Source organism: Erpetoichthys calabaricus, chromosome 11 (genome assembly GCF_900747795.2).
Source record: "Erpetoichthys calabaricus chromosome 11, fErpCal1.3, whole genome shotgun sequence".
Classification (NCBI taxonomy): domain Eukaryota; kingdom Metazoa; phylum Chordata; class Cladistia; order Polypteriformes; family Polypteridae; genus Erpetoichthys; species Erpetoichthys calabaricus.
In genome coordinates this window covers 117,070,699-117,089,085 of record NC_041404.2, presented here as the reverse complement: position 1 = coordinate 117,089,085, position 18,387 = coordinate 117,070,699, and the positions used below count along the sequence as shown (strand labels likewise).

Below are 18,387 nucleotides of genomic sequence, written 5' to 3'. Positions count from 1 at the left end.
TTTTCAGTCTGTCACATTTTTCTATTAAGTGTTTTATTAAATCAAACAGTACATGATGAACACACAGAGATGTAAATGGAAACAAGCTAGATGGAGTACTGCTGGCTGCTTTGTCATTTACATCTTATTGCTATTATGGAGCTATTAAAACAGTGAATGCAGCTGTTTAAGATTTAAATAAGCAATTAAGGTTGGGGACCAATAACGAGCAAGACCACTAAAATGAAGAATCAAAAAGTCATTTAAGCAATGAGTGCTTCATCAACAATAATTGACTTCTCATTAAGAAGGTGGGTTGGAAGAAAAACCTGCAGCCACTGTGGCTCTCCGGGACCGACATCGCCCACCCCTGTTCTAGATGATCAAGTTAAAAGCAAGCTGCATTGTGTTAGCTAAGATTGAGCTATAAGGGAGTTTAGCAGATGAATATCAAAATAGCCGTTTGCATTCAGCTCCAGCAGCTTAGCCCTGCTCAGTGAAGCTGTGCACTGCGCTTACCATTCCAGCTGCCTGTGATTTTAGTCTTACTGGATGCTGGTGCAACAAGCAATTGTTAATTGAACTGTTCAGTTTCTCATATGTGGGTCACCCTGGTTTCAACTTAATGATGAGGACTGATCAATGAAAAGGTTTCCAATTTTTATTAGATCAAGATTAGGAATGAAAGAATGTGAGGAATATAAAACATGATTAGGTGGTGGTCATCTCCAGGGCAGGCGGCAAGTACGACTTATGAGTCCTAATGATTGTTATGATAATAATAATAATTCTTTGCATTTATATAGTGCTTTTCTCACTACTCAAAGCACTCAGCAATTGCAGGTTAAGAGCCTTGCTCAAGGGCCCAACAGAGCAGAGTCTCTTTTTGGCATTTTACGGGATTCGAACCAACAACCTCCCGATTGCCAGTGCAGATCCCTAGCCTCAGAGCCACCACTCCACCTTATTATGAAAAGATTGATGATTATTAGGAGAAAGGAGTTTGCAAGGCAAGGTAATTGTTACGAAAACAGATACAGCACAAAGTCATTATTGTGAAGCTAACGTGTACAAGACAGGGATGTTTTATGATTAGCACTAAAATAAAAATGAGCCGCACCCAATCCACCGGGCTCATTTCATGAACTGAGACGGCTTCATGTGCTCACCAACTATTTCTTCTGCTATGCAATAAAGTCTAAATTCTGACTACCTTTCGGGAAGACTCTTTGTATTTTCTGAAGATTTCTCCATGACAGTGTATGAAATAGATTGATTGCCCGTTTCTATTAATATTTGTTTAAGGGCTTTGTTGGCTATATAAAAAATGTAGCTACTAGCGGATTTTATATATCATTCATAAGACAATGGGCCTCATTTATAGTGCCTTCTGTTAATTGGGCGTATCAGAAGTACTGTGTAAATATAACTGAATATGTTTCTGTGTGGAGTGTGGTGTAGTGGTTAAGGTCAAACCACAAGGTTGTGTGCTCAAAAGCTGCACTTCACCTGCCAATGTTCCAAATGTAAAAACAACAGAAGAGAAACCAATTGTAACTCAAGTGTTGCAGGTCAGCTTGGAAAAAGGCATACATTGGATAATACGTAACAATGGGATTATTAGGTCAATGGAGCTGCTTACTCTTGAACATGCTATACACATATTCCTGCATTAGATCAGTTCCTTCTTTTTCTGCTTTTCCTGGTGACTTGGCTTTTGTTAATGGTGTTTGCAAAACACAGTTTTACAGGAGTGTGTATTGTTTTGAAGTGAAACGGGTAATCAGTAGGAATAATGTGAAATTTGAATATGCAGTATTAACATTATAGATGTTTATGATTTTCATTTGTTTACATCATCCAGTGAAGTACAGCATTTCTTTTTGCTTTTTTCATCATTTGCATGTAGTCCCCCTTTAAATCCGAAGATGTAAATGCATATGCAAAACAGTGCTTAAGATCCTGGCACTTACTGTAAGTGCCGGGACCCTATGTGTTACACTGGAATATTAATATGAACAGTGCTGGGCAAGAAACGTTGAGCAACACAACAGAACATCTGTGGTTTACCCATTTCCTATGGTGCCAGAAGGGATCTTACACCACTGGGCCCATGAGCAAAGCCCTTAACCTAAAAATCACTGCAGGGGAGCTGTACAATGGCTGACCTAGCGCACTGACCCCCAAAGGTCATACAAAAAGACAATTTCCCCACAGGGAATAACAAAGTATATCAAATCAAATCAAAATCAAAATTAGAAATTGAAGCCCCACAATCTAAGACCAACGTTTCTGCCTTGGAGTTTGCAGCACCACAATCGGAGAGTTGAAGGTTTTCTCCTAAAGTGCCCTGACTGAAGTGAGGGGGTGGGAATAGAGGTCGGTTTTCAGTGCCATAACTGATGGCTGGATGTCGAGGGAGCAGAATGGATAACTATGTTAGCACCAAAGAGTGCCAGTAGTCAACAGCAAAAACAGCACATGCTAACCATTGAGCTTTGCATCTCCCTCTTGCTTCACTGAGCTTTCTGTTTCTATTCACAACATAATCACATGTCTCTGTTCCTGTCGTCAGTCATTCATTGATACTTATGGTTACAGGTACTATTCATGTGTCCCATCAATTAATTAAACTACAGTATCTGTGCACCACGGCACATATAAATTGCACATACATATGCACATAGATATTTAGCTATATATTGCAAAGTAAAAGAGTGTCAGGGTGTTATGGTGCCAGTCCCATTTAATTGACGGAGATAAATCAAGAAAATAAGGAAGTAGCAAGGCAAAGGACCACAGAAACGTTGGCTTCTCAGCCTACCAGATACAGAGGTCTGTTGTTTTCAGTATCAGGGTTCAAAATGAATGCTGACTTCTTATAATAATAATTCTTTGCATTTATATAGCGCTTTTCTCAATACTCAAAACACTCAGAAATTCCAGGTTAAGGGCCTTGCTCAAGGGCCCAACAGAGCAGAGTCCCTTTTTGGCATTTATGGGATTCGACCCGGCAACCTTTTGATTGCCAGTGCAGATCCCTAGCCTCAGAGCTAGTATAAATAGGGGCTAGGGGGAAAAAAAAAACAGGAGTTGTTCTTGACAGTGTCACACCCTCATCCGTTCTCGTCTTTCTCATCTGCCACCTGCTCAAAGACAGTAAGCCTATGGCTTACATGTGTGAAAATAAATGTGAGGTTTTGCCTAAAAATTCCAGAATCAGTCAGTAGCATGCGAGTCGGATGTATTTATCGATTTTGTCACTAAGTATTCTATGCCAAAAGTCTTGTTAATCAATCCGCAGAGTGGCATTGTACTTAATTGATTGAGTGTGCATTTCTAACATGTCTTCTATAATTGTGTACATGACTTTGGTGATTTTTTTTCTCCAAGCCAAAAAAAACATGTCAGTCTATATCAAACATCAAAACAAAGATGATCACATTTTTGCAAACTGACAGATTTGTTGATAAAGAGAATCTCCATAGTTGAGGCTTCTCCGGGAAAGCATCAAAAAAAATGTCCAGAATAGTGGCAAACACCAAACTGTATTTTGTACTGTAACAGTGTATCTGCACACACTGTGCTCTTAGTCAAAGAGTGACCTAAAAACATTTTTGCTGTTGTTTTACATCCCCCAAATTCACCAGATCTCACTCCCTGTGACTTCTTTTTATTTCCAAAATTAAAATTGAGAGTGAAAGGAAGACAATTTGCAACCATGGAAGAAATATAGAAATAAATAAATAAATTGCAGGAGGCTCTGGGCACAGTAATAAAAGATAAATACAGGAAATGTGTCCGTGAATGGAAGCTGTGCTGGGGTGAGTGTACTGCATTTGAAAGGGAGTATTTTTTTTTTTTTAATTCCTGGAATTTTTGGGTCCCTCTTTTGTGTGTGTATGTGTGTGTGTATAGGATAAAGGCTGATTGGTTATCTGATTCGCTCTTATATAACACTATAAAGTATTTTGGGACCATGTCCACCAAAAAATTAAAGGGAAGGGACAGGGTAATTCCAAAAATGTTAATGTGAAATGCGTTAGAAGCATTTAATTCACTATATTAAGTAAAGAATAACTGACTAGCTCTTTCTCATAATATATACATAAACTATTTTGGATTAACTATTAAAGGGACTGTACATAATACAAAATAATTGATTGGCTTTTTTATATATTTTTTTAATATATTACTGTAAAGTGATCTGAAACACATTGCATAAAATAAAATTTAATAACTGATTATTTTTATATTAAGTGTCATTGGGCAGTGCCTACCATGAAAGTTGTTATAAAACACATTTTAATGTTAATTTAACCTTCTTTGTTGTTTTGCTTACCACAAAAGTTCTTATATCAAATAAAAATGGCTAGATTACCATATATACTCGCATATAAGTCGGGTCTTGAAACCCGAAAAATCGATCATAAAATCAGACCCCGACTTATATGCCCGTTCAAAAAATGTACCAATTAATTTTTTTTTTTTATATATCTTCTTACTTCCTCCAATCTCGCACGAGTTTCTCAGATGCATCAAATTTTGTTGCAGCAACGCAGTTACCAATTTCTTTCGCCACTTCAACGACTTTTAATTTAAAACCATCTCCATATTTTCTTCTGATCAAACGCTCCATAGTAGATAAGGGATGCTCTTACGATAAAGGTGTTTGAGGGTGTGAGATACAAAAAACACGAAACAGTGCAAATAGTTTGGGTATTACCGTGTGGGCACGTAGGCACAAAACATAGAAAAAAAAAGGCAGTGTGCTCCATGGTTACTCTCTCAGGTGGGTGTTAGCATATCATAATCTCTTGGACCAATAGCGTGAGTTTTTAGCATACAACTTATACGACCAACATTATAAAATACCGGAAATTATGTGGTAAAATCAAGCCCTGACTTATCCGCTGGAGAAGTTAAATGTGAGTATATACAGTACCTGAATTCTTTATTATTAATGTGAACTGCTTTAAAATGGGACCATCCTTGACACAAGTGATTAAATGTCTGATTCAGATGACATTCTTTCACATTGCCTTTTAATAGTGTCCATCGTGAAATGCAATATGCAGCTATGCCAGAAAGTATGCAAACCTTTTGCATAATTTCCATCCATCCATCCATTTTCCAATCCACTGAATCCGAACACAGGGTCACGGGAGTCTGCTGGAGCCAATCCCAGCCAACACAGGGCACAAGGCAGGAACCAATCCTGGGCAGGGTGCCAACCCACCGCAGGACACTCACAAACACACCCACACACCAAGCACACACTAGGGCCAAATTAGAATCGCCAGTCCACCTAACCTGCATGTCTTTGGACTGTGGGAGGAAACTGGAGCACCCGGAGGAAACCCACACAGACACGGGGAGAACATGCGAACTCCACTCAGGGAGGACCCAGGAAGTGAGCCCAACTCTCCTAACTGCAAGGCAGCAGTGCTACCACTGCACCACCGTGCCGCCCCTTTTGCATAATGTAATATTTTTTATTGTTTTAATCACAAAAATGCATATTTTGTGAGAATTTGCCTCTTCAAAGTTGAAATAAAGTATAATTATTGACCAATTTTAGTGCTGGGAAAGGAAGTAAATAAGACACACAATATTCAGAAATTTTGTAAATGCGAAAATAAATGAATCCTTAATTCTATGACTTGCATCAAGGTAGAGGAAGATGAGGTAGGTCAGTGACAGCGTTAAACAGTTATCCAAGGCAAACAATGAAATTGAAGATCAGAAGAGCAAACGTACATAAGTGCAAGAACGCACGCCAGTTAATCTTTAAACTGAGGATACATCAGCAGAACTGAGGAAAAAAAGTATTGAAAGCTTATTAATGTGGATGATGCTATAAAATAACTTTCAAAATTCACTATTGTGTAGGGCATTTAAAACAATGATAAAAGTGCCAAAAAGTGTTGCCATGAAGAAGCTTCGTCTATCAAAAAAGTATAAAGCTGCTCATCTGTAGTTCACCAAAGGCCACCTTTAGTTCTAAAGTCTATTTTCTGGACAGATAAGTCTAAATTTGAAATATCTGGGCACCAGGTTTGGTGAAAATCCAACACAGAATACCACCAACACATCCTCATCCCAACTCTCAAACAAGACGGTGGTAGGCATGAACTAGTGTGAGGTTGTTTTTTTTATTTTGGCACTGGGAAATTGTCAAGAAATCTCTAAGGAGAACATCAAGCCATCAGTTGGAAAATTCAAGCTGAGCACAAAGTAAACATTTTTACAAGGCACAGATCCTTATCATTTAAGTGAGTCCAGTAAATGAAGAAATGGTTTAGTGTCCTTGAATGCCCAAGCCCAAGCCCTAACCTGAATCCTATTGAAGTGCTGCAGACAGGACCTTGTGAGGGCAGTTCATGCAAGAGAACCTTCAAAACAAATCTGCTGGAGTTTTGAAGAGAACAGAAGTGAAAACTATCCCTTAAGTAAGACATCAGAGACTGATCACTGGTTATAGGAGGTTATTGTGTTAAATTATTACTGCTAAAGGAAGTGCCATGATTTTTGATTGAACGGGGTTAATTTTAGTTTTGCACACAAGAATATCTGGTGTGTTGGATAGCACAGTCTAATAATACTGTATATAAGCTCAAATCTCTTTTTGTGCGTGGAAAGTCTTTAGGATGTTCCTTCTATATATTCGTTAAGATTACATATTCATATAATGTGATATCTAAAGCAATATCCACCTTAAAGCTTTCATAAATTTTCAGGCCTGACTAGCCTATAACAAAAATGACTGACTAGCCAAGAATGTTACTGTAAATTGCTTTAGGACAGCGACCAGCATGAAAATGCTCTGTATAAAATAAAGGTCAGTGGACCAACTGAATGTTCATGTAAAGTGTTCATGCTATAATGCAAGATAAAAGACTAGGATTGAAAATAAAGTAACAGATAGATGAGAAGACAAATCAGGCAATTCCTAGAATATCCAAAACATAAAGACTTCCCTTCCAGTTATTTTCAGAGGTAAATCATTCTGCAGTGACACTTTTCACAGCTTTGCTTTTTTACTGCTCTGAATGAGACTCGACAAATGTCTGTGCACAATTACTTAGATTACTTTGCTCATTTGCCCTAATCATTTATTTTTTACCATGAAGCATTAATAAAACAACAGAAGCACACCGGCTCAGAAGTCTAAGAACACATAAGCCCTTATAAATCATATTCTTGTGAAAGCAATATCTTTCCAGCTCAGCAGAATAAAAATGAAGCTGACCCCCACTATAAGGTCACAGGATCCCTATTAAAACCTTTACAGAACTGCAGCTATTTTTCAGTGTGGGCAGGTGAAAGATGCTTTTTCAAAATGCTTCTTTATAATGAAGGAGTTGACCCGTAACTTGCCTTGATTGCTAAACCTGAGTAGCCGCTGGCATATGCTCCACTGCACGTCCAGCCATCCATGAATTTCCATTTGCACCTCCTCTTGGTCATGTTAAATATGGCCTCTGTACAGAGTGGGTGTGTGATTAATCTAAAGTGTATATATAAATGCTTGTGTGTGTGTATAGAGAGACATTTGAAAGACAGTGCACGTCCATCAGCGTGCAAAAGCTCATTAGTGACACTTGGCCTCTTGAGCATCAGCAACCTAATGAAAGCAGCAGCTTTCAGGCAGCCATCATGCAATCTGGTATAGCATTATCAATATATCACAAGGCCTTACTCCCTGTGAAAGGCGCTTTATAATAATAACATCGAATTGAAAAACAAAATTACAAAAGGTTAAAGTTCAAGAATGTGATGCACACATGTGCAGAAACGATCTTACAGTATATGAGAGACAGTGGCATGGTGTGTGTGTAGTGCTTCCATCATCTATTTGAATTTTGTTTTGACTAATGATGCTCTGAATGCTCTTTTACAGAACTGGCCCTTAATATTAACTCATTTTATTCCAGCCACAGCACCTACTTAAAAGATAAGGTGCTATTTAAAGCAAGGCAGATCCCTGTACTCCTGAACTACTTTCCTACTTTGTAATCCTATTTTTGTTTTATTGAACAAAATCTTTCCAGTTATCTCATCCTTAAGATGAGAATGCTCTGATTTGGACAGTGTAAGCCTCTTAAATAAACTTTTGTCTGAAAACTAAAGCTCACTCAAAACAGTCTTCTTGGCAGTAGTCAGCCTTTTTCTTAATTTTCCAATGTGTTGACTACCAGGTTGGTGCAGTTTGTAATGCTACTGATTAACGGTTTCTATAGTTCTCCATTCCATGTATGATGTTTTTTCCCAGGTCTACATGAGTTTTCTTCCTACATCCCCAATCATGTTACCTGTGTGGATCGAGCACTGAGATAGTTTTAGCCAATATTGCCTCATTGGGTTTGTAACTGGATTAAGCACATTTGGGAATGCTATGGGATTATGCTTTTCAACACTTTTATCTAGTGGGTTTCATATAGAATTATATTTAAATTGTACAAATGCACAGTAAACCAGAACATCTGTTGACATTTTTAAGGAATGGTGGCTGATCTAGAGTGTCATGGGTAAGGCTGTCACCTACAACTGGATAACCAAATAACTGGTCACTTAAAACTTACTTGCTGCCCTCTTTTAACAATTTGGTGGACCTCAGAAAATATCTTAAGTGGAAACTGAAAAACCTACCTGAAGCAAAAAAAAAATTTTGAAGTTAAATGAGTGAGGTAGAAAACAGACCATGAGCGTTAAGTCCTTCTGACGTTCCTGTTCCCCATCTGTGTATACACCTTAAGATGTGCTGTCTTGCCTATTTCAGTAAACTTGCATAAAAATATGTTTCTTGTGTTTTTGTTTTGTTACAGATTTTAAAATAAAGATGTTCTTATTTCTTTCCAGATGCTCAGCACGTTGCCACCGTGACCAACCCTCTCCCTGCTGCCTTCTCAGATCTGCTGCCCCACTTTCTCATTGAGCCAGAGGATGTGTACATCGTGAAAAACAAGCCGGTGACCCTGACTTGCCGATCCACTCCAGCTACCCAGATTTACTTCAAGTGTAATGGTGAGTGGGTGCACCAGGATGACCACATGATCGAGAGGACCACCGATCCATCTACAGGTAAAGAAATGGGTCATCAAAAGGAAGGGGATGAGTTTTGGTAGAGGTGAAGGTACAGGGGAAAGAAAGTGCCTTCTATGTTGGAATGAGGATTGCTGTAAATTTAATTCCAAGTACGGATGTTTAGGGTCTTTGAAATAATGTAAGTAAAATCCCATCCATAGTTATCTATTGAGGCACTTATATTGAAGCAGGGGCTATAAATTAAGTTAATTTCAAGTGCCAAAGGTTGACATTTTATAAGAATTAAAATTGTTGTCAGTGGATGTCGTTGAGTTATACAGGTGTCTTTCACAGTAAGCTACATGTTTTGTGCCAGTGCTTGTTGTAAAATTAATGCCAGTTATCAGAAATGACATACATACATTTTCAAATCCACTTAATTCAATTTAGGATCACAGGGGTTGAGGCCTGTCCTGACAGGGCTGGGTGCAGGTTCATGGCAGGGCCTACTAATGCACACATGTGCAGAGGCCAATTTAGACTCACCAGTTAATTCCCCCGACATGTCTTTGAGGATGTTTGAGGAAAGTCAAGCAGAGTCCACATGGGTATATACTGTACATATATCTTGTGTATATATTTATATTAGGCCTGGGGAAGTTAACACGTTAATTTTTGCGATTAATGTGGCCTGTTTAACGCATTAAAAAATATTGTCAAAACAAACACCTCAGGCAGTGCTTTGGTCAGGGTGGCATTTTGATGTCATTTTTTTTTAAATTACGAAACAATAATACAAAAAGTTAAGTGTGCACTTAAAGAATTACATACATATCTAGTACTGTGTTTATATAAAATTTTCATTCAAAGGCTTAAAATTTTGTATTACGTGGTTCACAACGATACGGCACATGTCAATACGTAGCACTGTTGTTCGTTTTCTTGATTCATATATACTGACATAGGTGCAGGGGCAGAGAGGAAAGGTGGTGAGGAGGGGGGTTTACGGCAGTCCTGGTGCAATGCTAGAGGAAAGTTGAAAAGGTAAAAATTATGCTCTCTTTTTTTTTTCGTTTCATGTTTTTGTAAGAAGATTGAAGCAATGTCATATCATATAAGTGCTAAAGAAGTTATCTTTGAGTGGTACTAAAACCAAATTAAGTCTCTTGTATCTCTGTATTTAACTCACTGGTCTTCCAGGTAGCTTGCAGTGCTGACTGCCCTACTGTATTCTGTTAAAAGTTCAGTTTAAGGTCATTGTTTAAGTTTGAAGTGTGCCATTATTTTATTTTATTCTTTTGTGTTGATTCTACATTAATTTTGTGATTCATGATTTATGTATTAATTTTATAATTACATGTTTCAATGTTAGACACCATTAATCATGATTAATTGCATACTCTTATGTGATTAATTAGTTATCTTTTTTAAATCTTTTTTTAATCGATTCCCACATTTCCCATCTCTAATTTATATATCACATTTTGTATATTTATATACAATATATTGTGACACGTGAGTTACTGCCTTGCACCTGAAAACATGAGGCTCAGTCTTAGTACTTTAGCAAAACCAGCTTTATCCAGCTTGAAACAGGAACAGCAGGGTTATTTATTATAGCGGGATCTACCACTTTCCTATACACAGACACAGCAATCAGGCAGGTTTGGGGCCAGGTCAGTGGTCATGTAATATGTTCCGTGCAGTTATAATATTCCTTGCATCACCCATCAATGACAGGTGCTTATAGGGCGACCGCGATCGGCTCGGATTTGCTTTGCCGCCGAGCCATTGCAGCACTGTGAGCCTGAGGTTGTGTCAGTCTCAGTCAGATAAACAGTCTTTCATAGAAGCGGTGATTTCACTTCAGGACGCTCTTGGGTGTGTCTTCTCAATGGGGGGAGTCCCAAAAGAGTTTAGAAACCTCACAATGTATATTATTTGTTGTATATATATACTGTATACATACATACATACATACATACATACATACATACATACATACATACAGACATACATACAGACAGACAGACAGACAGACAGACAGACAGACAGACAGACAGACAGACAGACAGATAGATAGATAGATAGATAGATAGATAGATAGATAGATAGATAGATAGATAGATAGATAGATAGATAGATAGATAGATAGATAGATTTGCTAGCTTATTAGGTACACCTTCCTATCCTCACAAAAATTTTATGTTCTTGCATGTGATATAAGTCATACAGATCAGCATTTCTAGCATCAGTTACTTTTCAATTAAGTGATGGGATGGGCTAAATGAGTAATCTTAATATCTTTGAATGTGGCATGATAGTTGGTATGCCACTTTTAGCATCTTCTGTATGGGTGTTGTCGTGGGCTATTCACAAATAATCATTCCAAGCGCTTGTAACAATGGTGTAAAAAGCGAAAACCTTCCAGTGATAGGAAATCCTGTGGATGAAAATTACATGTGGGTCAGAGGGGTGAAATTAGAGTGACGAAAAGTTTAAAATTGAACAGACAGGCCACAACCAGGGAAATGACATCCAAATTCAACACTGGTGTGTAGAATATCACCTTAGAACACTGCACTTATTGGAGACTAATGAGTTGCAACAGCTGAAGACCATGTCAAGTGCCAATGTTATTAGTGAAAAACAAGAGGGTGTATCTCCAGTGGGCATAGATGCAACAAAACCAGACCACTGAGGGGTGGAAAAAAAGTTGCTTAATCAGACAAATCCTGGTTTCTTTTGCATTATGCTGACAGAAGGATCACAATTGGGTGCAAAGGACATAAGTCCATGGAGCCATCCTGTTTTCTGTCAACAGTGCAGGAGAGTGGTGAGAGTGGGATGGTATGGGAAATATTTTCCTGGCATACATTAGGTCCTCAATACCCATTGAAGATTGTCTGAAAAGCAGGAAATATCTAAACATTATTGATGCCCAAGTTCATCCCTTATAGTTTCCATTGATTCACACTTGGATGGATACTTCCGGCATGATACTACACCATATCACAAGTCACAAATTGTTACCGAATGTTCCCAGGAAGGTGACAGTGTATTTTCAATGCTTCAGTGACCTGCATAGTCTTAATCTTAATCTTATTGTGCATCGTTGAGGTGTAGTGTCTTTAATTGTGTAAACATTTTCACAAAGGTTCTTTTTATATTAGTGGAAAAGTCAGTGCTTGAAATTAATGAACTATTAGTCTTGATTATACATTTACATCCCACAGTACTTAACTCTGTAACATCCACTCATTCCTCATTCTCATCACAGAGCTGCCTCAGCTTCAACATCTTAGCACGGGCCAAAAGTCCCTCTGCTCATGACACGCACTCCCGTCAGGACGCCTGAATCATTACCCCTGAAATGGTTACCTTTTCAAACTACCTTAGCAAAGGCCAAGAGCTGCTTCAATAGCTGCACTCCTGACAGGTCTTAACAGATGATTAGCTTTGAAAGGGCTGCACAAATCAAACAGAATGAGCACATTAAAAATATGCTCAAGGCTTGCTAACTCATGTTTATTACATTAGCATGGCGTCCTTCAACTCTCTCACTGTTACCCCTAAAAGGACTGCACAATTACTCTAACAGAGGCCAGGTGATTTCATTGGGTTGCTGTAAGCTGGCATGAAAAAGCTAAAGAAATAACAAATCAATCGAACAAGCACAGCTCGATATTACATCACAGGGGCAGATGATATTAATAAACAAGGCAAGTTTTAGTGATATCATTTTCAAGCTTTAATTCAATCTTTACTCATGTTTGTCTGCAGAGAAAATGGGCATCAAATTATAGGAGTCAAGTGAAGAAGGAAAAGTACAACCTGAATGATACAAATCATGTCCGTACAGCAAGCTTTGCTTCAGTAGAACTAAGAAAGAGATGTAATTTAAAGAGTCCAGTCTTAGAACAGGGCTTATTGAAAAGCTAATTCCAAGTTTCAGAGATGGCACAGTTAGAAAACTGAGATATAAATAAAAAATAGATGCCGTCACAATTATGCATTTTTATTTTATGTGAAGCCTTTCCTGCTGAGATTATCTGACAACAGAACTTGCTGTAGACCTGTTTTAGCTGTTTGCTTTCACTCATTTAGAGGAAAATAGTAATAGGAGGTAGTGGGGGCTGTCCTACTTATTTGCCAATGTTTTATGCAGTGTCTTACATAGTAAATTGCAAAGATGTATGAGTTGTTGAATGGGGTGGGTTATTCTAAGGGTCTTTTGTAGTATGGTGACTTTAAATCAAGTATCACTTTGCAGGCCTGTACTCCAGTTGTAAGAAGGAAAAAAAAGATGGGTATGATCGATTATGTTTCATACTCGTATTTTTAGTTGCCTTGTATGAGATTTTAAATGTGATTAATTAAATCTGAATATAGTTTCACTCGCCACTGTAAAAGCTGTGCACATTTATGCAAGCAAGCACTGAACATTTTTTTGATTGTTTTCCTACTCATTATCAAATCATCATCAAAAGCTGAAATATTAATAAGAGTGTACAGAATAATAATATTTAAAATAATAACTTACATAATAATAGATATAAATTAAAGAGTAATACAGAATGTACATAAATATAAATGATTGTAATGTGTCAGTAATTGCAAAAGAAGGAAGTTATGAATAGTGAAGTAGTTTTTACCAGACAGCATTTATTCAACAATATATATATTGTGGCGGACGGCCAGCATCTCATCCTGGCCAGGACGCCCCTGAGATGGAAGGATGGGGAAGGCAGCTTTTCCAGGACACAGCGGTGCCTCGGATTCCTGCAGGGCATCCTGGGACTTGGAGTCTGGTTTCTCTGCCCTGTTGGGTACCGTGGGTGCCACCAGGAGGAGCTGTAAAAGGACCTTGGGAATCATGTTTCCCTTGCAGCCCGGAAGTACTAGGAAGTCATGAGGACGGAAGCCCCAAAGTACTTCCGGGGTGATTAAAGAATTGGGATTCTCCATCTGACCCGGAAGTGTTGGCAAGTCACGTGGAAGGAAGAACAGAAGCACTTCCCGGTCAGGCACTGTATAAAGGACTGTAGGAGACCCAGCAAGCAAGCCACAGTTGGGAGGTAGTAGGACAGAGCTTGCTGGGAGGAGTGGCGGAGAATTGCATTGATTTATTGTTTATTGGTGTATGGTTCCTGTAGTGCTTAAAGGGCACTTTGAAGAATAAAAAAAAAGTAAAAGATCTTCTTTGTGCTTTTACCCTGTGTCTGCGTATCTGTCTGTTGGGTTTAACAGGGCAACAGTGACCCCTGGTGTTCACAATATATATATACTATATATATATTGTGGACGCTAGAGGCACTGTTGCCCCGTGAAACCCACCAGCCAGACACCCAAGACACACTTGTAAAAAGCACCAAGAAGAATCTTTAATAATTTCTTCAATAAGTTCACAAAGCACCACACACTCCACAATTCTCCAATAATCAATACAATGATAGCAATAATCAATAACAATAACAATCCTCCACTCCCAGCAGCTTAGTCACCCAACCTCCCAACTCCGGCTCTCTTTGCTGGGTCTTCAGCAGTCCTTTAAATAGTCCATGACCTGCAAGTGTTCCTCCCGGGTTAAATGCCACATCATCCTTCTCAAGTAGCCCGGAATTACTGCGGGCTTCTGTCCTCGTGACTCCAAAGTATTTCCGGGTTGTCGTAACAGTAGTAGTCCCCAGGACGTTTGTGAGCTCCCCCTGGCAGCACCCACGGCACCCAACAGGGCTGAGGAAATGGACTCCACGTCCCCGGATGCTTTGCGGGAATCCGAGGAACCGTTGCCGTCCAGGGGAGCTGCCACCTAGCGTCCCGGGGGAGGCAGTGTCCTGAAAAGCCTGCGCTACACGCCAGCCACTTTGCATCTCTGCTGCTTGCGTTGTGAAGTGGGGGGCTGAAAACACCCCAAGAAGATGCGGCCGCTCCTCCGAAACCCCCTCTTAAACGGTGGTACAATGGGAAACAAATAGTTTTTTTTTTTTTACCTCCTCTTTGCTCAATCAGCTCCTGGCTTGCTGCTGCTGCCGTGCGATCTGCATCTTGCCTGGCTCTGTGAACATTTAAAAGCCTGTACAGCAGCTGTCCTACTCCTTGTCTTTTATTTCCAGCCCTGGGTATGGTTAAAACTCTTGCCACAAAGTCTCGTCTTGTGGGATGCGAGTTCTTGATATTTTTTAGTTTATAATTTAAAAACGGAATAAGAATCTGAAAATCACATTAAAGTTCGATAAACTCTGAAAAGAATGATACCAAATATATATATGTAGGTTTTAAAATAAGACCAATTTAAAGCGTGACAAAAAAGTGGCATAAAAATATCACATAAAATTGTTGCACAAAATCATTGCACTTTTAGGCTTAGGATTTTATATATTGATATATACTACGGTCTGAACACACACCGGAATGACAAAAAAGGAAGAACATCATTTTAAAAAGAAAGAAAAGAAGACCTCTGACTTGGCAGTCACAGTCGCATTGAGGCATTACTATTAGCCAAAGTCCTAAACAGTACACAAAGGGCATTTTTATTTTCATCTGTTAATCTAGGAAAGAATTCAGGGAAAGAATTAAGAAAGTACATGAAAAAGAACTTTCTTAAACCTTTTCACACCATCAGGACATGCTGTTTGGCAAACCTGTAATTTCATTGTTCTCCATCTATGCTCTAGTTTTTGACATTGTAATTTCATAGTGAGTGTGCTATCATTAAACCATGTCGCCTTTCTTTGTTCTCTATATCCTTTTGGTTTAAGATGAGCTACTAAATTTGAAGCCTCTTTCAAAGACAAATTACTGTCATATGTCAGCTGGTCCGCAGCATATTGTTATCCAGAATTAGGTTAGAGTGCCTCCCAATCTAAATATGTTATAATGAATTGTAATCTAGCTATCACGCTGTACTGAATTTAGGCTTTGAATTTAATTGTAGGGACAGTGGTAGATCGAGTTTCACTGAGTGGTGATCATAGTTTGTCATGTCATTGTCATACTGCTTAATGCAGACAAGGGTTGCAGAGATGAGGCTGGCCCTATCCCAGCTAGCATAGGGCACAAGGCAGGATCAAACCTTAGACATGGTGCCAGTCCATCGCAGGGCAAACACACACATACACACACATGTCAAGTTTTATTACTAATTACATTTGGAATATCAACACACACAACCAATATTTAGATCTACTGTATGATTATGTGTTTGTGCTTGATAGTTAGAATTTGGTAAAAACCCTAACGGTTTAATAGTTACACAAAACATTTGTTAATGGTGTCTGCTTCTATATCCATCTGAATATTAAAATCACCCATTAAGGCTACTTTTCCACAGTTTATAACAGGTTGTTTAAAATGTTGCTAAATTCAGAAATCAGTAAATTAGTACTGCTTAAGTAGTCAATTCTATTTAAATTTTTAACCTGAACACTTCAAGGAAGGTCCGCTAAACTGTGGTAAATTTAGAAGTCAGTAAATTAGCAATGCTAAAGTAGTCAATTCTTTTTAAATTGCTAATTTGAACACTTCAAGGAATCACCTGTGTTGTTGAAGCAATTTATAGTTCATGGGAAAAAATTCCAGGTCTGCTTCCTCTGCTTAGTGACTTTTTGAAGAAAGTCATAGCATTACTTCTTGGCCTCATCCGAGGGAATGGAGTCTGTGTGCTTAAGCCAAATTTCCATTAGTGAAAAGAAGCTTAATTACCGTAAAGCCATTAGACAAAGAAGCTTTATTTGAAAATGAGCAAAGACTTAGCGAACAGTATGTTAATCTGCAATGTTTTTAAAAAATTGTTTTATATTTATGCTGTTCTGATATGAATCAATTTACCAATACAGAAACCTCAGACTGATGATCCAATTTCAATTGTAGCTCAAATTATGATTTGTGTAGGCTCTGTATCATTTGTATTTATAGGTAATTTTGATGCTGTTACATAAGTCAACTTAACAGATAATGAATGAACTAGAGAAAATAACCAGTGAGGAATTACAAGTTGAATATAATATAATCTGCCATTTTTGGCAGCAGTGTAATTCTACATTACTATATTGCTTTGTATATTTGTGTTTTGTGCAGTAAATCTTTCATTACTACCATATATAATACTAGCCATCCCCCACGGCTTCGCCCACGTATTAGTGAAACAGGACAGCTCTCTACTCCTGACGTCACTTTTCCCCCTCCTGTTGGCCCACAGCCTCTGTCTCGGATTAGCGTGAATATATCACTCCTGCAAGCAAACTATGATTCTTAGCGCAATGAGAGAAGTTGCAAAATCAACCAGAATGTTCAAACAAATTATAGAAAAAAAAAGATCTAAAGCTGTTAAGTAGATCTCTTGTTCGCTAACTAAGCAGAATTAAGGTTACGCCCCAAAGCAGACGCGTGAGTGAGCAGGGCCCTGCCCCACAGCCTGATGAGTCTTTCTCAGATTTGGGCTAATAAATCGGTACTGCAAGCGAACTATGATGAGAAAGTCGCAAAATCAACAGAATGTTAAAGCAAATTATAGAAAAAAATCCAATCTAAATCCATTAAGTAGCGGACAGACATACAAACGGGTCTAAAAAAACTATAAAAAAAATTTGTGCTTGTTTCACGAAATTTTTAAAACCGTTTGTTAGCGAGCACCTATGGGCCGAGGGTAATCTACATTCCAAATTTCAAGTCCCAAGTCCATATGGTTCGGGAAATTTTTGTGATGAGTGAGTCAGTGGTATTTGGCTTTTTTATATAATAATAATAATAATAATAATAATAATAATTCATTACATTTATATAGCGCTTTCTCAGTACTCAAAGCGCTATCCACACAGGGAGGAACCGGGAAGCAAACCCACAATCTTCCACAGTCTCCTTACTGCATAGATTGTGATTATATAATTTATGGTATATTGTGTTGTTTTGTTCTCTGTCCCTTTGTGGTATACATGGATGTAACACCAAAAGAAATTCCCAGCAACCTAAAATCAAAAAATCTTCCAGAAACTATCTAATCACTCATTTGCTTTGAAAAGAATCCAGGCACTCAACATACAGCAGCGGCGGCTTAAGCAGAACCGACATTCTGATGTCATCTTACATCTGGCTGTTATTCCAAAATTTAAAACAAAAAGGTGTTTGCAGAGAAACGAAAACAACAAAGAACCACTAAACATGATGTCAAATGTAAAGATCTTTCCAAATACCACTAATTATATTCCAAACTCTTACATTTATAACATTCATAGGCTATATCTGCTCAATATAATCTTTGTAATTGCATAGACAGAATTAGTTTCTGACATTTTCTCTTCACTTTGGTGCTTCTCTTTAGCACCTCACACAAATGGCAACACACATTGAGGGTGCGGATATCCTGCAACAGGGTGGGAC

The 18,387-nt window shown here is 38.4% G+C and overlaps 1 protein-coding gene across 1 annotated transcript in view; it reads left to right on the top strand.

Moving 5' to 3' along the window:
* The window catches only part of unc5a (unc-5 netrin receptor A), an 869,594-nt gene that overhangs the window by 491,012 nt on the left and 360,195 nt on the right, over window positions 1–18,387 (top strand). The window contains exon 2 of the mRNA XM_028813729.2: window positions 8,842–9,063. Within this exon, the coding sequence (XP_028669562.1) occupies window positions 8,842–9,063 (222 nt within the window). The remainder of the gene's footprint in view (window positions 1–8,841; window positions 9,064–18,387) is intronic.